Below are 22,682 nucleotides of genomic sequence, written 5' to 3'. Positions count from 1 at the left end.
TTTAAAGTGTTGGGAGAGCTGTCACTGTTGGCGGCCCTCCCCATGATCTGGGTGCTCTCCTGAGCCTCTTGGGGATTTATGAGCTCTTTGAGGAGGAATCAGGGGTGTATGCTGAACACAAACTCAGGTCCAGGCCCTGCTCGCCTCAGCTTTGGAGTGGTTGGTGTGGAATCAGACCTTTTTCGTTGCACTATTTTTGTACAGCTTGAGGAATTTTCTAGTAGTTGTCATATTGTAGTTGGACTCTCACTGTCATGCCTGCTTTGGTAAGGTTACAGATGATTTCTCACTTCAAGCCCACCTTTGTGGATTGTAGCATTTCAGGGGTTAATGTTTCAGAATTATTCCTCATCCTGTAATTTTCTTAACTTTATCTTATTTGTCCCCCCCTCACAGGAAATGACTTAGAGGCCTTACAAATACATCTGCACATTCTTGCTTCAGACTTTACAACTGAGGGCCAGCCCAGTCTCAGAAGCACCTTTTATTACTGTTACAAGGAAACTGCTACCTCAGCAAACAGAAGGAAAGGAGGAGAAGACTTAGAATAACAAATGGCATTTTTAGGAAAAACACTTATTTTCAGAAAACAGTAAAGGAAATTTGGAAATTTTTCGCATTGAGAAAAAGATCTGTGGGTGAATGGATTTGGCAGGCGGGCTCTGTCAAACTAACGCAGCGTTTGATCTTCCCTCCCAAGGACTTCGTGTGAAGTCACCATACTGCTTTTTAAATCGCTGTTGATCAGCTTGTGGGTTTTGGGGCTCTAATTTTTCTGGTATACTGAAGATACATTATATTACATTTTTTAAAGTTAAGTTATTTTTCTGCCATTGTAAATACAAGTATCGAAATATTCTTTTGCAAAGCAATGATAGGTAAACATTTTTCTCCGCAAGCATATCTTTTTACTAAAAGAGTGGAATGCTAACAGTTCTTACACAGCATTTCGGACACACTTTTATTTTTTGGTCAGAGGTCCTCCCGCCTACCCTGAAAACATTCATTATCTAAACCTGTTGTTCTCCCACCAACGTTGGATCACATGGGCTCCTGCCTCATGGAAATGCCTTTTTCAAAACTTAGATTTGCAGAACTCCACTATTTTTATACCTAGCTACGGTCTTGGGGGGAAAAAGAGGAATCCGAACCCTGCCCCGCCCGCGGTCCCTGGGACATCTCCCGCTCCCGCATGTATTGCTGCAGCGCCCAGGACAGTAAAATGGACTACAAGCGGCGCTTCCTGCTTGGCGGGTCCAAGCAGAAGGTGCAGCAGCACCAGCAGTACCCGCTGCCTGAGTTGGGCCGAGCGCTGAGTGCTCCCCTGGCGTCGGCAGCCCCCACGGCCCCCCTGGGCAGTCTGACCTCCGCAGGCAGCTGCCACCATGCCATGCCCCACTCCACTCCCATCGCTGACATCCAGCAAGGCATCTCCAAGTACCTGGATGCCCTCAACGTCTTCTGCCGGGCCAGCACCTTCCTCACGGATCTTTTCAGCACTGTGTTCAGGAACTCGCACTACTCCAAGGCCGCGATGCAGCTTAAAGACGTGCAGGAGCACGTCATGGAAGCGGCCAGTCGGCTGACTTCTGCTATAAAGCCTGAGATCGCCAAGATGCTGATGGAGCTCAGTGCTGGGGCGGCAAACTTTACAGACCAGAAGGAGTTCAGCCTCCAGGACATTGAGGTAGAGTATCTTGTCTGTGATTCTTGGGTAGGAGAATGTGTCCCAGAGGTAAGTGAGAGTGTCGTCTTCATGGCTTCCCAAATGACCGTAACGATCTCCATCTTCTTTGTGTTGTTACTTGGTCCTTGGTGAGAAATGGGTGCCTGCCACGTTCTGATTTGCTCTAGACTCAAGTGGAGCAGGTTCAAAGACTGTGAAACAAACAAGCAAATCAGTCTGTACTTTATGTTCTTTACATTTTGAAAGTGAAACTTTATTTCCAAATAACATCCTGCTAAAAGTATCTAGTGGGGACTGAGATTTCGAAATATGATTGTGAGCTTTGTGAATTGGCATTCTCTAGAACCACTGGTTTAATGTAGAAAGTTCACACGTATTTACTGGATAAATTATTTTTCCAGTTCTGCATTCACAGTTGTTCCCATTTGGTTGAGTCTGATTCTTCCTCAGTACATTTCTTAGGGTCTTTCATAATCAAAATGAAGTATCCTCCCTCCTTCAGGGCTCTGGGTTAGAATGTAAGATTAGAATATAGATTTTGTTCAGAATAAAGTTGACCTTTTCCCTTCCTTCATTTAGGAAATCATTTATTCAACTGCCAACTAATCTGCTGCTAGATTAGTGTCACTGGTGTAACTGCTAAATTTTAAAAATTATTGTTATCTTCTCAGAGAGTTCTTCTGAGTTTGATGTCTTGAGTCCTTGTACATTTTAGCAGCACATCAGAGGTTAAGTTCCTGGATGCTAGGAGACAGAATGTCTCTTTCCCATCCTGGGGCTGAATTTGATTTTAGGAAATCACGTCTGAGCCAACTCTGATGGCCTGGGTAGCTGAGCAAGCTAATTTATACTGCTGTGGGTTTGAGGAAGGGAATAGGTAAGCTGTTAAGTAATATGACTAATTTTTATCATGTTTAAAAGTGATTTTGAAGGTATTTCCAAGAGAATTTAGAACTATATTTGAGGGGCACCTGGTTGGCTCAGTCAGTAAAGTATGTAGTTCTCCATCCCGAGGTCATGAGTTCAAGCCCAATGCTGGGCACAGAGCCTGCTTAAAAAAAAAAAAAAAAAAAAAAGAACCATACTTGAGAAGACACAGTATTATTGGTGTAAATTGGGGATCATCAAACTTTTTCTGTTTAGAGCAAATAGTAGATTCTAGGAATTGTGGACCACATGTGGTCTCCGTCATATCTTCTTCTTTTTTAAAAATAACCCTTTAAAAATGTAAAACCCAAGGGCGCCTGGGTGGCTCAGTGGGTTAAGGCCTCTGCTTTCGGTTCAGGTCATGATCCCAGGGTCCTGGGATCGAGCCCTGCATCCCATCCCACTCTCTGCTCAATGGGGAGCCTGCTTCCTCCTCTCTCGGTGATGTCTGTCTGTCAAATAAATAAATTTTAAAAATCTTTTTAAAGGGGCGCCTGGGTGGCTCAGTGGGTTAAGCCGCTGCCTTCGGCTCAGGTCATGATCCCAGGGTCCTGGGATCGAGCCCCGCATCGGGCTCTCTGCTCAGCCGGGAGCCTGCTTCCTTCTCTCTCTCTCTGCCTGCCTCTCTGCCTGCTTGTGATTTCTCTCTGTCAAATAAATAAATAAAATCTTTAAAAAAAAAAAAAAATCTTTTTAAAAAGTAAAAACCAGTCTTACCTTGTGGACCTGTCTCTTGAGCTGGATTTGGCCCATGGGCTGTTGTTTGCTATATCTGCTGGTAGAAATATATAATAGCCTCCTTGGGTCATTCTGTTTTGAATCTATCCCAAGTATATTTTAAAATTTCTGATTATTTCTATTATCACATTTTATATTTAGAGAAATTACCATTTTGAAGTGCTTTTAAAATGGCTTGTGTAGTGTTTTTGGAGTTAACACATGTAAAGCATGCATAAAGCAGTTTTTTTTTTTTTAATGCACTTCTCAAAAGAAATTCAAAGGGTGAAACATGAAACTGCTGACTTTCTCTCCCATCTTGTCGTGTTTCCCAAAACTGCTGATTTACTTTCCCATCCCTTTCTGTTTCCCAGAAGTGGCAGCCTTTAGCTGGCCGGCGTGTGCCATCCCAGACTACCGTCTGGATACACACGTGCGCATGCACAAATGGACAGCTTTTGTTTCTGTTTGCTTTACAGAAAGGACCAATTGTTCAGCCACCAGTGTGCCTGCCTGCTGCTTTGCAGAGATGTAGCAAGATAGCAGTTAGGGACTCTGCCCTCTCAGAAAGGGTTATAGGTTATTAGACCCAGCCTGTTAACAGCTCTCATCCTGTTGTGACATCGGTGCTTTCAGTTTTATTTAAAATTTCAAGCAAGAGTATTTGAAAAATAAGGCCAAATGCTTTTATTTTAATCTGAACATCGTTGAGCTCTTTTTCAGGCCATGCCTCCAGGTGCTGGTGGAGACAGAGCTAAACATTCATGGCCCTTTGCACTCTAGCCCTAACCGGCCAGCACCCTCGTTCCCCAGGTCAGGACCACTAGAACAGGATGAAGCAACCCTGAGGACTGGGGGTTTAGGAAGCCACTGGGCTGAAGTTGCCCCTCTCTTGGCCCTTCTGCTTTTCTTGAGACCAGCATGAACCACTTGAGCTGAGAAGGAGAAATATTTCTAATTGATGTGGTTTGGAACTTTGACTTGGCTTTTGCCACTGAAATGTGATTAGGATAGCTGGAATACTACCATGTTTTTGTACATAATAGGCTAAGCAGGCTTTGGAGGCTAGACTGGAAACTAAGTGCTGTTGATGGGTTTTAGAATCTATGGGTGTATTCTGAGTTTTAAACAGCTGACTTATAAGTAAATTCTAAAATGTGATTGCCAAGTGTAGGCCTGCTTGCCTTTTCCACAAAGCAGTGTTTGTTGTTTCTGGAATTTATGTGCTGCCATGGGCCAGTGGGCCAATAAGGGTCTCACTCTTAGAATATTCACCAGTTCAGATAGAATGGCTGGCCATTTGGGTTTTTCCCTGTTAGTTTTTTTAGGGTTTTAACAGAAGGGCCCTGAGAGACTCTAATGTTCATCCCTGGGGCCTAACAATGCTGAACTTGACTGGCTAGGTACGGACCTCTGCTGAGGAGCTTAGTCCAGGGCTGTGAGTGAGGAAAGCCCTGAACTCAGTGTTCAAATACGTGAAACCCCCCCCCCTTTTTTTAAAGATTTTATGTATTTATTAGAGAGAGAAAGAGAAAGAGCAGAGCAGAGGGGAGGGGCAGAGGGAGAGGAAGAAGCAGACTCCCTGATGAGCAGGGAGACTGACATGGGGCTCAATCCCCAACCAGAGGTAGATGTTTAACCAACTGAGCCACCCAAGTGCCCCTCAAATGCTTGAACCATTTTAAACCTAAAAGAAAGCACTGATCCTACTGGCCCACCTCTGGTGGGGGAGGGGCCAAAGATGCTTTTCATGTTCCTTACTTACAGTCAGGTTTGGGATGTGCTTATCGATCCCAGTGCATATCTCTAGGAATTCCGGTTGCTCACTCCATGCTCTGGAAAAGGCAGGTGTACATGGGTCCTGTCTTGTCTGTACTTGTCAGTGACTTTGCCCCTTACCCTGCTGCTTCACCCTCACAATCTCACTGTTAAACTTTCAGAGAGATGAGCTGTGACCATGGTGTTTCACTAGGTAATAGGCACCTGTGACACTGTTACAGGACATAGAGTCAGAAGATCTGGGTTTAGAAAATGACTCTATACTTCTTACCATCTGTCTGGCCTTGAGCAAATCTCCCAACACCTCTAAGCCTCACTTTTCCCATCTTTAAAATGGAATTATCGGGGCTTCCAGTTGGAAGAGCATAAGACTCTTGATCTTGGGATTGTGGGTTCGAGCCCCATGATGGGGGTAGATATTACTTTAAAAAAAATTTAAGAAATGAAATAAAATCAGGCACCTAGGTGGCTCAGTCGGCTAAGTGTCTGCCATGGGCTTAGGTCATGATCCCAGGGTTCTGGGATCCAGCCTGACATATAGAGCTCCCTGCTTAGCAGAGAAGCTACTCCTCCTCCTTCTTCTGCCACTCCTGCTTGTGTGCGCGCTCTCTCGCTCTCTCTCTCAAATAAATAAGTAAAAACTTTAAAAAATATATTAAATTAAATACAAATAAAAATTAAATAAAATGGAATTGCCACCCACTGTCCAAGTTCTTGTAATAATCTGATGTGGTTAGTGTGTCTGAAAGGCTTTACCCAGTTAGTTGCCATCAACATTCTTATTGTTTCCAACATGACTTGAAAGTGCTGTGAGCCCTTCTTTGAAGTACAGAGCACAATTATGTATAAACCCAACATCAGAGAGAGATGTTGGGCAAGTTATTTATTTTTTAGGTGAGAGCGTGCTAGTGCAGGGTAGTGAGGGTCAGGCAGAAAGAGGCGAGAATCTCAAGCAGACTCCGTGCTGAGCCCAGAGCCGGAGGCAGGGTTCAGTCTCGTGACCCTGAGTTCATGACCTCAGCTGAAATCAAGAGTCAGATGTCTAACCTCCTGAGCCATCCAGGCACCCCAGCAAGTTATTCTTGTAACTGAAACCCTTTTAGGTGGAAAAAGTTACCACTCCCAGAACATTTGCTCTGCTCATTTCTTTCCTGGTTCTTGAAGTAGGCGCCTCCCTTGTAAGGCAGCAGCAGTATTTCCTGCCTAATGTAGGAACTGCCAGGGCCTTTTCATCGTAAAAGCCAAGGGGACCTCTTTTACCAGTAGTCATGGCTGTTTGTCTTGTGCCTGGAATGGGACATTGGAGTAGGGAGTGGGGTATCCAGCAAATACACTTGGAGTAACCAAGAACCTTTGGGTAAGCCAGGTGACAGTTTAGGTAGGATTTGTCCTACTCTGGATTTATAGAAAATATATGGGGGCATCTGGATGGTGCAGTCAATGAAGCGTCTTGAGTCTTGGTTTCTGCTTGGCTCATGATCTTGGGGTCCTGGGATCAAGCTCCACATCGGGCTTCACTCTCAGCATGGAATCTGCTGGAGATTCTCCCTCTCCCTCTGCCCCTCCCACCTATCCACTCACTCAATCTCTCCCTCTCCCTCTAATAAATAAGTAAATCTTCACAAAAAATACATAGTTTATTTGAACTGGGATTTTGTCAAAATAGGAAATGTGGTCACAATTAATTGCTTCATGGGAATTCCTTTGTATAAGTCTCAAACTGTCAGTCCAGCCAGAATGTGAATTCAGGAAAAATATGGTTTCCCAGGGGCACCTGTGGGCTCAGTGGCTCAGTGGGTTAAGCCTCTGCCTTCGGCTCAGGTCATGATCTCAGGGTCCTGGGATCGAGCCCTGCATCGGGGCTCTCTGCTCAGCAGGGAGCCTGCTTCCTCCTCTTTCTCTGCCTGCCTCTCTGCCTACTTGTGATCTCTGTCAAATAAATAAATAAAATCTTAAAAAAAAAATAAAATCTTAAAAAAAAACAAAGCTTTGAATACCCCACCCACACATTTTTTTAGAAGTAGACTGCATGGGACCTGCTGTCTTTTCTCTGAGTCTAGGAGCACTTCCACTGGTCGTTGTTAGGTGGTTCTTAATTCCAGTGTTCCTGTAAAATGCTAGGCTGGCTAAATTGAATGGCTGATTTCTCTTTGATTTTTATCTGCCTCAGTATCATTTGTCAGAGAAATCTGTTATCCTTTTCAGTTAAACCTTGTGTTTGTATTAAAGCAGTATAGACAGCCCTGTAACGTGGTTTTCTATTCATTAGAAAGTCACAAATGTCCACCTCTTTTCACAAGCATCTGTCACTTGTCTTAAATGAAATTCTTTTTCAGTAGAAATGTAAGTAAAAGAATCAGACTGGCTCGTGATCCTTGCCTTCATTCCACGGACAGTCACTGCACACTTTATTTGTACCAGGTACTGTCCCAGGTACAAAGGATACGGTAGTGAGCAAGATGGAAATTCCTCCTTCCGGTAGATGAAAGAGGACTGTAGTCTTAGATAACAGGATTAGAAAAGGCATCACTCAGGGCAGCTGGGTGGCTTTGTCATTGGGCAGCTGCCTTTGGCTCAGGTCGTGATCCCAGAGTCCTGGGTTCGAGCCCCGCATCGGGCTCCCTGCTCCTTGGGGAGCCTGCTTCACCTTCTCCCACTACCCCTGCTTGGGTTCCCTCTCTTGGCTGTCTCTCTCTGTCAAATATATAAATAAAATCTTAAAAAAAAAAAAAAAGAATAAAAGGCCTTCATAGGCAAAAAGGAAAAGAAAGTTTCAAGCATGGTGGATTGGTTTGGTGAAGACTACCTTCCTATGGGAGAGGGAAGGCATCTCTCCAGCGGATTACCTGACTAGGTCATTCCAGTTGACAGATTACAGGTTTCATTCCTGGGGGAGGCTGAAATTGCAGTTCCGTTAAGTGTTAAGTCTTGGTTTGTGGGGCTTGGATATGGGGCTTAGCAGAAGAGACTCCTCTGGAACTCCTTATTTCTGTTTTTTTTTTTTTTAAGATTTTATTTATTTATTTATTTGTCAGAGAGAGAGAGAGAGAGGAGCGAGAGTGAGCACAGGCAGACAGAGTGGCAGGTAGAGGCAGAGGGAGAAGCAGGCTCCCTGCCAAGCAAGGAGCCCGATGTGGGACTCGATCCCAGGACGCTGGGATCATGACCTGGGCTGAAGGCAGCTGCTTAACCAACTGAGCCACCTAGGAGCCCCCTTATTTCTGTTTTTGAATAAAGACCTGAAGGACATCAAGGAGTAAACCCTGTTGATAACCGGGAGCAGGAGCCCAGGTGGAGGAAAGAGCTATTTCGGAGTTTCTGAGGCCGGATGAACTGAGTATTTAGAGCGTGGAGAGGATCTGTTGTGGCTGAAGCTGCAAAAGGGAAAGTACTGGGAGTGGGCTCAGCCTTTGTGGAGGGCAGACAGCAGGACAGGATCCCTGTGTAGTGAGTGGTGCTGTCACTTCTCCCCCTGGCCTCCTTCATCCCCTGACTGCTCCAGGCTTTGGTCTCACGCTTGGGGCCTCAGGGTTAAAAGGGTGTGGCCCTCTGGGCAATTGCTTTGCCTTCCAGAAGCCCAGGGCATCTACAGGGATCCCAGGAGTTGTAGTTCTTTAAGGGGACTATATTTTATATGTTCTGGCAAACTCAGTGGCTTTTCAAGTATCATCACCTTGTAAATGGGCAGGCAGAGTTTAAATCAAATCTTCATGTCGTTGAACCTTGGCTTCCAGTTTGATGGACTGACAGATGTCTTTTGTACCTTGTGATTACCCGAGAATCTGTTTGAAATAACTGATTTGTGACCACTGACTGACTTTTAAGAACCTTAATTCATAAGAACCAAATAATTTATTTTGGGTAGATATATGCCAGAAATACTGTAAAGCAACAGTAATGGAAAATATTAGGGACGGATTCAAAATATGATTTTCATTAACCTGAATGGAATTAAATTAGCATGTTCCTGTTTGGGTTTTTGTTTTTTTTTTTTTTTTTTGCCTAAAGGTAAAATTCAGTATTACTTCTTTCTTTCCTTTCTTGTTTTGACTTGCAGATCTTCCATAATAGATTGTGGAGTAAATATTTCCTAACTATGTGCCAAATGAAAATCCAAGTTGCTATTAATCATAAACTGAAGTTCACTTCATAAAAAGCTTATATAGTTGTAGTTTTCAGGCTGGTGCTAATTTCTAGCCACTCTTTTTGGCTTATACTTTTATTGAGGTGGCTCTTCTATTATCTAAATTGTCTTCAGATTTTAGCCTTTAGAAGAACCTATAATTTAAGCACTTGGAATTTGCGTGATTTTGTAAACTTCATTGTAGAACAACAAGATTTACTGCCTGCCCAGCCCATTCTGTGTGGGTGGAAGCCACTGCGGCCAGAGGGCATCTGCCACTCTGGAGGCACTGGATTCTTTGATTTTGACTGGCCAAGACACTCTGTGCAACCAACTCATTATTCTGAACATTGCTAATTAAAAGAAAAATAAGGAATTAAGTGAATTTCCTGCTTCTCTTGTACAACTGTTTTTCAGGGTAACCAAATAGCCCTAATGGATGGGAGAAGTTTCTTCTGTTTAAAAGAAACTCAGTATTCTTCTATGTAGAAGGGATGATAAAATTAGGAAAATCACCATTTTGCACACCAAAATGAATTGACTGACTCAGGCAAGTGGTAAACCATGGAGGATAAAACCAGTTGATAAAAGGTCATTGAGGAAACAAGATGGGATATGGAGACAAACCATAAGAGACTCTTAATCTCATGAAACAAACTGAGGGTTGGGGGGAGGGTTGCTGGGGTTGTGGGGAGGGATAGAGTGGCTGGGTTATGGACATTGGAGGGGGTATGTGCTAGGGTGAGTGCTGTGAAATGTGTAAGCCTGATGATTCACAGACCTGCACCCCTGGGGCAAGTAATACATTATATGTTAATTAAAAAAATTAACATTAGGAATCAGGGAAAAAAAATGTCATTGGGGAAGTTCATAAGGGAAAGATCATACATTTTCCACCCAAATCCATTGGTCCACCTCAGCATCACTCAAAGTTAGGCCACCAGTTAGTTGATCATGAATCCTAAGAACCACACAGTACCCCATAGTATATTCTTCTATTTTTCCCCTCTCCCCAGGGTGGGAGAGGACCTGAAATAATCTCATTGATCCTCTAGAACAAATTCCCAGTCTAAGTGAAGTAAGTGTAGTGGAGCAAATCATAAAATACCACAAGGAAGCCATTAGACAAATCAGAATGTAGAAGATTCTATAGGCAGTTGACCTGATTTGTTTAATAAAGTCAAGTAGCATGAGAAAAAAAAAAAAGAGAGAGAGAGAGGGAATGCGGTACAAGGCATCTAAAAACAGAGTTAAAAGATAGGACAACCAGGGGTGCCTGGCTGGCTCAGTCAGAAGGGCATGCGACTCGATCTGAAGGTCATAAGTTTGAGCCCCATGTTGGGTGTAGAGATTACTTAAAAAAATAAATATTAAAAAATATATATATACATATAAAGAGATATGACAACCAAATAAGAACTTTTGGGGATTGAACTTCAAATAAACAAAAGTACATTTTAAAAAATACATTTAAAAAAATAATTTTGGGGGGGGCTGCCTGGGTGGCTTGGGGGGTTAAAGCCTCTATCTTCGGCTCAGGTCATGATCCCAGGGTCCTGGGATGGAGCCCTGCATCAGGCTATCTTCCCAGCAGGGAGCTTGCTTCCCTATCTCTCTCTCTGCCTGCCTCTCTGCCTACTTGTGATCTCTGTCTGTCAAATAAATAAATAAAATCTTTTAAAAAGATAATTTGGGAAGTTTGAACATGTACTTGGTCTTGATTGATTGGGATTTGCTTCAAAATATTCCAGGGGTGCCTGGGTGGTTCACTGGGTTAAAGCCTCTGCCTTTGGCTCAGGTCATGATCCCAGGGTCCTGGGATCGAGCCCCAAATCGGGCTCTCTGCTCAACAGGGAGCCTGCTTCCCCCTCTCTCTCTGCCTGCCTCTCTGCCTACTTATGATCTCTGTCAAATAAATAAATAAAATCTGAAAAAAAAAAAAATTCCAGCAATAAAAGTGGTGTTGGGGAGAAGAGTAAAAAAAGACATGGCAAATGTTAGTGGTTATTGAAGCTTTTTGATTGGTATATGAGAGTTTGTTATACTCCTTTTGTGTTTGGATATTTTCCAAGTTTAAAAAAAAGGAGCAAGAAACTTTTTTAGGAGGAGTGTATCAGGAATACCCCGTAAATGATTCTGTCCCGTGGACGATTTATGCATATAAAGTGGTCTTGTAACAGAACTCGGAGTGTTTAGGAAGACTTTTCTGTTTTCTGTCTCCTCACAGAATAGTCCACTTCTGGCACTTCTGATCACCAAATGTGTGATGTGGGGTAAGGGTGGTTCTCATGCCAGGCAGTTCTGGGTCTGTTTTGACACTCTTTCCCTAAAGCTAGGATCAGACCCCACAGTTGAAGGGCTCAGTCCCAAAGGAGTGTCCTCCTCCCCTTTAGACACCAATTTCAAGGCCAGGGTGTTTATTACCCATGCTTCATACCGGCTGGCTGTAAAGCAGAGTATCTCATGACCCCCACCATGGGTTCCCTTAATTTGCTAGAGCAGCTCACAGAACTCAGAAAAACACTTTACTTACTGAATTATAAAACGATATAACTCAGGAACAGCCAGGTAAAAGAGATGCGTAGGGCAAGGTATATGGGAAGGGGCAGCAGCTTCTGTGCCTTCTAGATACACGGCTGTCCTCGCACCTCCACGTGCTCACCCACTCAGAAGCCCTCTGACCCTCCTTTGGGCTTTCTTTTTTTTTTTTTTAAAGATTTTATTTATTTGACAGACAGAGATTACAAGTAGGCAGAGAGGCAGGCAGAGAGAGAGAGAGAGAGAGAGGGAAGCAGGCTTCCTGCGGAGCAGGGAGCCCGATGCGGGGCTCGATCCCAGGACCCTGAGATCATGACCCGAGCCGAAGGCAGCAGCCCAAACCACTGAGCCACCCAGGCGCCCCATCCTTTGGGCTTTCTCAAGGCTTCATTCCATGGCTGGGATTGATTCGATTGTTGGCCATTGGTGAATGATTGGACCTCTAACCCCTCGCGTTCCCAAAGTGGTGGGCCTGAAAGTTCTAAATCTCTAATCAGTGGTTGGGTCCCCTGACAACTAGCGGCCCTTCTTAGGGGCTTTTCTCAAAAGTCACCTCATTGACATAAACTCAGGTCTGGTTTAGAGAGGCTTGTTATGAATAACAAAACACATTTTATTGCTCTTTTTTTTTTTTTTAAAGATTTTATTTATTCGACAGAGAGAGACACAGTGAGAAGGAGCACAAGCAGGGGGAGTGGGAGAGGGAGAAGCAGGCTTCCTGCCCAGCAGGGAGCCTGATGCTGGGGCTCAGTGCCAGGGCTCAATGCCAGGGCTCGATGCGGGGCTCGATCCCAGGACCCTGGAATTAGGGCCGGAGCCAAAGGCAGATGCTTAACCAGTGAACCACCCAGGCGCCCCACACTTTATCTCTCTTATCACACGGAAAATTCCAAGGGTTTTAGGAGCTTTGTGCCAGGAACCTTGGAAGAAGACCGAAATAGGTATTTATTTCTTGCTGTAAATCACAATATCACAGGAAGTATTATTGAGGAAGTTGTAGTGATGAAAAGAAAAGCAGGTATAGTTCAGAAAAATGAAGAAAATAAAAGAGAATCTAGGAAGAAAATGAGAAAAGAAAACCCACCCTATCCCCCGGGCAGGACCCCAGCAAGCAGGTAGGAGTGCTCCTAATTTTGGTAACTGAAATGACGTTACTTTCCTTTAGGAGGAGAAGACTTAAAATTTCATATTTGCTAAGAAGATTTGAGTGGCCATAAGGGAAATACTAGGTTTGGTAGGTTAATTAGAAGGAGACAGAAACAAAAGAGTTCATGGAGTGTAATTTTACACAGAACTAGGTTTCCTGAATTATTCTTTACTCTAAATGTTTATGGTTACTGGTCAGCTTGTGAGATCTCACAGGATTAGATAATAGCCCGTTTTGGCAGCCTCCCTTGTCTTTACAAATAAAGATTCTGAATGTGTGTTAAATGACATTTGCCTGCAATCCTGGGACCAGCCTAGATAGGGCTTGTGTCTTCTGTCCCTCCACTGCCTCAGGCCCGTGCGCTCACTTGTGTCCATTCCTTTGTGAGACTGCATTTCCTGGCCCTCCAGCTAATGCTGACATACCCAGAGCCAGAAAAGTAGAAAGAGCCTGATGTGAAGGAACCCCCGTGAGTTCCTGCTCACTGCAGGACCCCTCCTGAGGGCTCACAAGCCCCTAGAAAAGGCCTCAGTCCCTTGGTTGGCTTTCTTCTTCACCTCGCTGCTGCCACCCCGCTTCCTGGAGAAAATACCCAAGAGCTGGCTGCAAGCTGGCAGAATGAGTGAGGGCAGTCCAAAGTGCTCCAGGCTGGGGGCGCCCGGTAGCTCATAGTCTTAATGTGTTGATGCAGATAGCAGCAAATAGATATGCACACAGAAACATACAGGGAAATTACATCTTTTTATTCCCTTACGCATATCTCTAAACAGAATACCTATTCGTTACATACTGGCTCTTAGTTTGAAAGAATAAGGGTACAGGTATAACAAGTGTTATACCTGATTGTTCATTCATGAGTGTTTTGCTTACAGGAAAGCCTTGCGTGGTTTGTAGACTTCCTTTCTCCACAGTAGTTGTGATCTCCTCTATGCCTGTTGGTGTTGTCACCCTTAAGGTCATCTCAGGGTTTGCAGCTGGTGTCTGGGCTGGTGGCAGAAGAGCTGTCCAGGGAAAGAATCAGATGTCATTGGCTCAAAGATACTGGCACTTTTAATGCCCTCAGCCCTGTAGTCACCATGCTGTTCCTGGCTTGGCTTGGCTTTTTTTTTTTTTTTTTTTTTTTTAAGATTTATTTATTTATTTATTTGAGAGATAGAAAGTGCATGTGAGCAGGGTTAAGAGGGAGAGAGAGCAAAACCTCAACCAGACTGCACTGAGCACAGAGCCCAACACAAGTCTTGATCCCAGGACCCCAAGATCATAATGACCTGAGCTAAAATCAAGAGTCGGACGCTCAACAGACTGAGCCACCCAGATGCCCCTTGACTTGGCACTTTTATGTGGAGAGTAGCAACTGCTTCAGCAGATACATAGGAGGAATTGTCTACTGTACACCAGGCACTGAGAATACAACAGAGAGCAAAAGGGAGATCCTGCCTTCATCCAGCTTAGCCTCTAGGTGGGAAAATAGGCACAAAAAAACCCCAAAACAACAACAACAAAATACATGCAAAGGTAATGTCAGGTAGTGGGGTGTTGCTGTGAAGCAAAATGAAGGATAAGGGAAGAGAGAGAGGAAAGGATGGGACTCTTGAGCAAAGTCTATGAGAGCAACAGCTGTGTGAATTCCAGGAGGAAGAATGCTCCAGATAGAGTAGTAGTTCATTCGCCACTGGGTCAGGGTGGGCTGTCCCTCAGAGGACACTTGGCAGTGTCTGGAAGTATTTTCAGTTGTCACAAAAATGATATCTCCCAGTTTTTTCCATGCTAGGGATAGGGTAAGAGGAGTCTTCCTCATTGAGAAGAACTTGACTGTTACCCCAGAGGGCTCAGAATGGTTTGAAGGAGCAGGTTTGAACTTGCATGCTAGGAAGTTAGAATTTTACTGACTCACTATATATTTGGAGGACAAATTTTTGCCATCTCTGAAGACCTCAGTTTCCCTCTCTGCTTCTTTTTGTTGTTGTTTTTAAGATTGTATTTATTTATTTGACAGACAGAGATCACAAGTAGGCAGAGAGGCAGACAGAGAGACAGAGGGAAGCAGGCTCCCTGCTGAGCAGAGAGCCCGATGTGGGGCTCCATCCCAGGACCCCGAGATCATGACCCAAGCCAAAGGCAGAGGCTCAACCCACTGAGCCACCCAGGCCCCCCTCCCTCTCTGCTTCTGACTAATATCCCAACCTTCCTATCCCACACACGTAAACCCATGGTGGGATGGTGTTCCTTGCAGGAAGTATAGAACAGTAGGTAACCAGACTCAGGCCCCAGCTCATGAAAGACATAAGTTTGCAGAAGCACAGAGCTCTTCGATATGTCTGATTTTCAATTCAGATTTATTTGAAGAAGGCAGAATCTTGGTATTTCTCTCCTCATAGCCCGTCGGGTTATATTTCAGTCCTGCAATGGAACAGAAGTGTGGCTGCTCAAAAGCTCCCCTCTGCTGCCCCATTCATGCTCTCCTGCAGCTCTTCGTCTCTCAGAAGTCACCCTAGGAGGAAAGGATTGCCTTCTTTTTGCTTTAACAAGAAAAACAGTAACAATTCGAAAATATATTCCAAACAGTATGATCCGAGAGGCTGTGGTTACTGCACCTCCCGCCAGTGCTGCTGGCATCTCTACAAGACCAGGGATGCTGCTGACAATGCACAGCCTCGAGCAGGAACCCCCCTCTCCCCCACCACAACAGTGACATCTCTGGCTCCAAATGTCGATAATGTTGATCCGGAGAAACCCTGAGGTGGTGGGAACTGGCTTGTGCCAAGATGTGAGGCAGGAGCTGTGCTCAGAATTTCTGAGGAACAGGAAGAAAGCAGGGTGGCCAGAGCTGAGAGGAGGATAGGAGATGTGTTCAGAGAACAGTCAGGGCCCAGATCTTGCAGGGTATTGTAGGACAGAACGAAGACTGTGGATTTTCCTCTGATCGCAGTGAAAAGCCACTGGACGATTTTGAGCAGGGGAGTGCAATAACCTGATTTCTGTTTTATAATAATCCGTTTCCTGTGTGGAAAGTGGACTCTAGGGGAGAGAGGAGATGCTGTTGGTTGGTTGCCTCCCCAAATCCAGTCTCCCCTTCTTCCTTAGCAACAGAACTCCAGGTTTGTTTCTGTTTTGTTTTGTTTTGTTTTCAGGCTTACTGTGCCCGGAAAAGGGAGTATACTCCCAGCCTTCCTTACATCCGGGGTCACTTGAGTAAGTTCTGGTCTGTGAAGATGTAACTAGAGGTTTGGGATGAGTCTTCTGCCCCAGTTTGCTGCTCTCTAGGATGCAGGCAGATGGCTGAAGGTCATTTAGCCCTTTGGACCTATGAGGTGGTGAAGAATGTCGGCCTGGCGAGAGGATGCAGAGCAGAAAGATGGGAACTGGGCTCCTTGTGGTACCCGGGAGTCCCCATCCCGGCTCTGGACGGCCAAACCCTAGGTTTATTTTTTACCTTAGAAAAAAGAAAGAAGTAAACACCAATCTTGCTTAAGCCACTGCATTTGTTGTTGTTGTGTATAGACAGACCTAATCCTAATTGAGTGGGACAGGAAGATCAGTTAAGAGGCTATTATAGTAATTAATCAGGGCAAGAGATGATTGTAGCTTGGAACAGAATGCTGGCAGAGGAGGTGACTGGAAGCGGTTGGACTTGTTTTTCAGTGAACGGCTCAGAGGCATTAGGTGTATTTACACTGGACTGCACCCCTCAGCGCCATCCATCTCCAGAACGTCCTCATCTTCCCAAACTGAAACCCTGCTCCTTTAAGCAGTACCCTCCATTCCACCCTCCTCCCAATCCCGGGAAACCTCCTTCTGTCTCTGTCAGTTCTCCTGTTCTTGGTACCTCGTATCGGTGGGATGTACAGTATTTGTCTTTCTGTGCTGGCTGCTCTCATTTACCTTTATGTCTTTAAGGCTCACCCATGCTGTAGTAAGTGTCAGCGCTTCCCTTCTTTTTAAGGCTGATTGATATTCTAGCTGTTTCATTTGAACATAGCACTGTGGGACACTGTGAGTGCATGAGAGAGAGAAAGAGGGGTCGACGATGACTCTGGGGTTTACCACATGAGCAGCTGGATCTCTGGTCACGCTCTTTACTGAAATGGGGCAAGAGTAGGTTGGAATAATAGGTCTGCAGTGCCTGTTAGATCTCCCAGGGGCAGTGTCAGGTAGATAGTTGGATATACAGATTTGGAGTTCAAGGCTGAGGTCCAGACAGGAAATAGGAACTTGAGAACAGTTGAGTCAATAGATGGTATTTGAAGCTGTAAAACCAGACCAGGTCATCAAGGGAGTGAATATAACTAGGGAACCAAAGGGAGAATGGAAGGACGAGTGAGCCCTGGGGCACTCCAGATTAAGAAGGAAGAGATGACCTGGGAGCAACTGGAGAGTGAGGTAGAGACAGAGCAAGTGCAGTGTCTTGGAAGCCCAGAGAAGCAGGTGTTTCAAGAAGGGGGAAGGGGCCCCTGTCTCAGATGCTGCTGGGAGGAGGTGGAAGACCCCCTTCCCTGCCTCAGCCCAAGACTTGCCACAGTCCTCACGAGTAGGAATACCACATGCATGACAGAGCCTGTCAGTCACACGGGCCATGGTGAAGCCCAGCTCAGTGAAGCACAGGGGAGGCCTGGCCTGCCACATCACCTGGGATGCAGAGGCCTTCTGCTCAGTGTTGTACTGTGAAGATGATATTGATGGGGGGCGCCTGGGTGGCTCAGTGGGTTAAAGCCTCTGCCTTCGGCTCAGGTCATGATCCCAGAGTCCTGGGATCGAGCCCTGCATCGGACTCTCTGCTCGGCAGGGAGCCTGCTTCCACCTCTCTCTCTGCCTGCCTCTGCCTACTTGTGATCTCTCTCTCTCTCTCTGTCAAATAAATAAATAAAATATTAAAAAATATATATATATATATAAAAAAAAGATGATATTGATGGAGTGGATTTCCGCTTGTAAGTTCCCCATTTGTCTTTTTAATCATTTCTTCCATTGAGATAGGGTGGTTGTTGTTGTGTTTTTTTTTTTTTTAATATTTATTTATTTGAGAGAGAGAGAGACAGCATGAGCAAGGGGGGCAGAGGGAGGAGGAGAGAAAATCTCAAGCAGACTCCACACTGAGCGCAGAGCTGACCCGGGACCCCAAAATCCTGACCTGAGCTGAAACCAAGAGTCAGATCCTTAATCGACTGAGCCCCCCAGGTGCCCCCAGTTGAGATAGTTTACTATTTTCTTCTTAAGTCAGTGCCTTAACCACTCAGATGTCCCAGTGATAATATTTTCTTCATGATTGAAGTGACAACTTTTTTTCTTAAAGATTTTATTTATTTATTTGATGGGGGAGGGAGTGTGTGTACAAGCATGGAGAGCGGCAGGCAGAGGGAGAAACAGGCTTCCTGCTGAGTAGGGAGCCCGATGTGGGACTCGATCCCAGGACCCTGGGACCTGACCTGAGCTAAAGTCAGATGCTTAACCACCCAGGCACCCTGAAATATTAACTTTTAAAGAAAAATACACTCCTATCAACAAAAAGAATTTTCTGAATTCTGATAGGCTCCCAGGCCATAAGCTTGTCTGGGTAACTTAAATATATTTTATCTCTGCCTGTAGAAACCCATAATATTACTTTGCTTTACTTATGGAGGAAACTTGCATTTTCAATGGGAAAAATTACTGGAAGAGCAGTCCTTTTGTTTACCATAATTAATGTGGACTTAGTTACCTTGAGTAGCCTTTCATGTTTTCATGTCCTGAGTGACATTTTATAATTATCCTTATTAGTTATGTTAAGATTTATAGCAATGTACGGTGCCTGGATATAGCAGTGTACAGTTGGTTAAGCAACTGCCTTCGGCTCAGGTCATGATCCTGGAGTCCCAGGACTGAGTCCTGCATCAGACTCCCTGCTTAGCAGGGAGTCTGCTTCTCCCTCTGACCCTCCCCCTTCTCATGCTTTCTCTTTCTCTCTCTCTCTCTCTCTCAAATAAATAAATAAAATCTTAAAAAAAAAATTTTTAGCTATGTAGCTAAAATACAAAACTTCCTATGTGTGTTGGCATCGTATTAAATTGTTGATATATTTTCTTTTGGAAAGCAGGCTATAAAAGAGAATATATAAATATAATCTCGTTTTTGCAAAAAAAAAATCCATCTATAGGTACAAATGTAGGCTGTAGAGGAAACATGTAATCAGTGGTTATATCTATTTAGTGATATTTAGTAGATTTTTATTTAACTGATCTTTTCCCCCCTAATTTGTTTGCAGTGATTATGTATTACTGTTGTAAAAGATTTTGTGCACCAGAGTGCTCAGCCCATGAAGTAGGAGTTCTGAAACTGTCTCTGTTGATATTTTCACCAGCAGGCAAGGGCAGCATGTCCAGAAGCAGAATATATATAATCTTGTGTGAATAATTAGCATTTGGTGTTGGTTCGGCCACTCTTGGGCACACATTAGCTTTTCTTCCCTTTCTTTGTTTTCTCCTATACGTAGCATGGCAGCTTGCTCTAGGTTAGTATTGACTGCAAAGAGATCTTTGTTGTTTTGTTAATTGCCTGTTTTAAAATTTTTAAATATTTTAACACTCAACTGTAATTGGTTTTAGGTCAGACTATACATAGTTTCAGTGTTTGTTTTTTACATTTTTATACTGTAATCTAATCTTTGCAGAGCAGTTTCCATAGCCTGGCCATGGTCCGCTGCATTCTCTATTTCTCTGGAGACGCATTTAGTTCTCTATATCACATTCTGCTCTATTGGTTAGATCATTATGTAATAACTCTGGAATTATCATATGAACAAAGGAGCAAGGTTGAGGATACTTGGAACCAACTGTTGTGTTTAAGGTAAAAGTAAATATTGCAGAGAAAGAAATGATTGAATGACTTTGGAATTTCTAATAAAAACGGCCAATCCAGATCGACTCCATTTCATTTACTCTAGACTTTTAAACTGATCAGAAATAAATGTTAGATTTCCTGGAAATGTTTGACAGGGGAGTGTTTGTGACAGTTTTATTTGTTCTTCACTCCAGGGATGTGAGAGAGACAGATTGTTAAGTGAGGTTGAGTAGGAAATGAACTGGATAAGACACTGTGTGTTTTAATGTGAAAATCACAAGGCATGTTGGGAGATGGAGTAGATTTGGGTATTCCATCATCCCAACACAGGCATGTGTTCAGGGCTGAGTCAGGCCTTGCTTGGCCTTGAACAGCCATAACTAAAACCAAATTTTGAAATATGTCTAGGAAGGTAGAGTTCCATTGATCCTCAGCATCAGTGGGGGCATAGAAAGCATGGTCTTTTGGGATTCAAAATTAGTGTTACCTTAAACTAAAATCTGTTTTAATTAGTAAAATGTAAACAACACCAAAAAGAAACGGTTTTCTGGTTCTGTCCATCAAAACAACACCCTTAGCAGCAGATGTGATATGTGGACGTGGTTATGGGAACGTGAACTCCTACCCTTTCCTGCCGCCATCAGGGAGTTCCAGAAAACAAGATTTCCTTTTGGTAGATCCTTAAAGGCTGATTATATCCAGAATGCTCCATGGACATTGAGAAGCAAGAGGGTCAAGGTCACTGATGGTCTCTATTCAGGAATTGGGCCTTTATGGGGAATTTAAGTCACATTGAAAGGTTTCTTTTAATGCAGAAGTCTGAAATTGGCCTAAAATTCCATCAACTTGGGATGCTTTGGATAGATTAATCTTTTTTTTTTTTTTTTTTATGTTTTATTTATTTAAGTAATCTCTGTGCCCAACCTGGGGCTCAAATTCATGACCCTGAGATCTAGAGTCTCATGCTTCTCTGACAGAGCCAGCCAGGTACCCCTAGATTAATCTTTTAAAAATGCAAATGTCAATTAACTCCACTTGCTTTATTCATAATTCTTAAATGAGACTGTGTGCTGAAAGACTGAACAGATGTTTTTGGATTTGGAATTCCTCAGTAGGCGGGAGAAGCTGCTCTTTCTCCCAAGCCCCTTGCACCCTCTCCCTGTTTCAAATTGCTGCTTCCAGCCAGTCTTAGCAGCTGCTCTCTGCTGTGGAATCATTAGCTTTTGAGATTCATGCCATCTAGGAGTGCCACAGGCTGTCCTGCTTGAAACTTTTGTCACAGTGCCTTTTCTACAGCCAGAGAAGACAGAGCCATGCCTCTCAGTCTCCATTCCCATCCCGGGTCCTGACACCATGTGGGAGAAGTCAGGGCTCCTGCACAGGGCTCTTCCCCTCTTCTTAGGAGCCACCACTATTGTGGCTGCATCCTGGATCATATCCTAGGGAGACAGTGGCTTGGTGGTTAGGAATACAGCTTTTGGAGTTGAACATATCTGGCATCAGGTCTCTGCTCCACCTCTTATCACCTACATGGCATTGGAACAGGCTTCTTTCTTGAAGCTTCAGTGTTATCATCTGTAAAATGGGTACATTTCTCTTACCCACAGAGTTGCTTCCTTGCAAGTAAAGTGCTTGGTATGGGTTAAGCACTCTATACATGGAAGCTGCTGTTAGAGCTGCAGGTGTCTGTCTGCTGACGTTTTAAACTCCAGTGTCTCTGACCTCCCCACTCACCCATTTCCCCATTCCCACAGTCCAGGCAGTGGTCTCCATGCAAAGGACAAAATACCTGGCCACGGCCCTGAGGTCGCATGCTTTCGAATTCACAGCATTAGAGTCTGTATTTCCTTCCAGGTTCGGCAGGAAGCCCCAAGGACTGGCCCAGGTCTGATGGAGGCCGGTGGGATCTGTTACAGGAGGAAACCTGGACTGTGACAGGAGATGGGTAGAGGCAGGCTGGAGGTTGAGCTGTGTCCTCTCTCAAGAGAACACAGTGTTTATGCATCTCTTACTGTAAGCCTTTAGAGCAGAGCTCTATTTGATTAGCTTTTAGTGACTTGTTCACAACACAGATATTTTGTTGCAGCTGTAACTGGGACTGATGCTGCATCTATCCTGGGGAAGGGTGGGAAGAAGGGGCAGGGGAGAGATTGCTGAGCTCTGGTTCTCATCATTCCTTGTTTACAGGGAAGAAATTTAAATTAAATGACTCATCCAAGGTCAAACATGTAAAAATGGTGGAGACAACATACCAAATGTCTGCCTTTTAAACTGTTCTGCATCTTTACCCCCTTATCCCTGCAGCAACATCCTCCTTCTCTCACAAGAAACGCACCCCAGCCCTTTCCTGCCATCAGGCTTTTCCCAGAATTTTCCCTTTTAGAAGGGGGAAAAGTAGTTTCCTGTTCCCTTAGTCCTTCCCTCAGAGAGCTTTTTCCTTTCCGCATCGCCCCTTTGTTTTCCTTCTCCAGCAGCCCCCGACATACAATGTTGACTTAGCAGTTTGTTCCCCACCATTAGAAAGTGTGATTGAGGGATGTCTGGGTGGCTCAGTTGGTTCAGTCACTGCCTTCAGCTCGGGTCATGGTCCCAGGGTCCTGGGATCGAGTCCCGCATCGAGCTCCTTGCTCAGCGGGGAGCCTGCTTCTCTCTCTGCCTCTGCCTACCACTCTGCCTGCTTCTGCTCTCTCTCTCTCTCTCTGACAAGTAAATAAATAAATAAAATCTTAAAAAACAAAAAAAGAAAGAAAAGAAAGTGTGATTGAGCCTCCAACTCTTGATTTCAGCTCAGGTCGTGATCTCAGGGTCCGGAGATCGAGTCCTGCATGGAGTCCTGCGTCCAACTCCGCACTCAGCGGGGAGTGTACTTCACTCCCTCTCCCTTAAATAAATAAATAAATAAATAAATAAAAATCTTTTTAAAAAAACACAAAGACAGAAAGAAAGAAACC

General features: G+C 44.4%; 1 protein-coding gene across 3 annotated transcripts in view; it reads left to right on the top strand.

The window, feature by feature from the left end:
- The window catches only part of GARRE1 (granule associated Rac and RHOG effector 1), an 81,419-nt gene that overhangs the window by 28,944 nt on the left and 29,793 nt on the right, over positions 1-22,682 (top strand). For all 3 annotated transcript variants that reach the window (XM_004765191.3, XM_004765192.3, XM_004765193.3), the window contains exon 2: positions 397-1,687. In XM_004765191.3, the coding sequence (XP_004765248.1) occupies positions 1,193-1,687 (495 nt within the window). In that variant the 5' untranslated portion in view covers positions 397-1,192. The remainder of the gene's footprint in view (positions 1-396; positions 1,688-22,682) is intronic.

This window comes from Mustela putorius, unplaced genomic scaffold (genome assembly GCF_011764305.1).
Source record: "Mustela putorius furo isolate JIRA1106 unplaced genomic scaffold, ASM1176430v1.1 tig00000174_pilon_pilon_pilon, whole genome shotgun sequence".
In the NCBI taxonomy this organism is placed as follows: Eukaryota; Metazoa; Chordata; class Mammalia; order Carnivora; family Mustelidae; genus Mustela; species Mustela putorius.
This window is presented reverse-complemented; position numbering and strand designations above follow the sequence as displayed.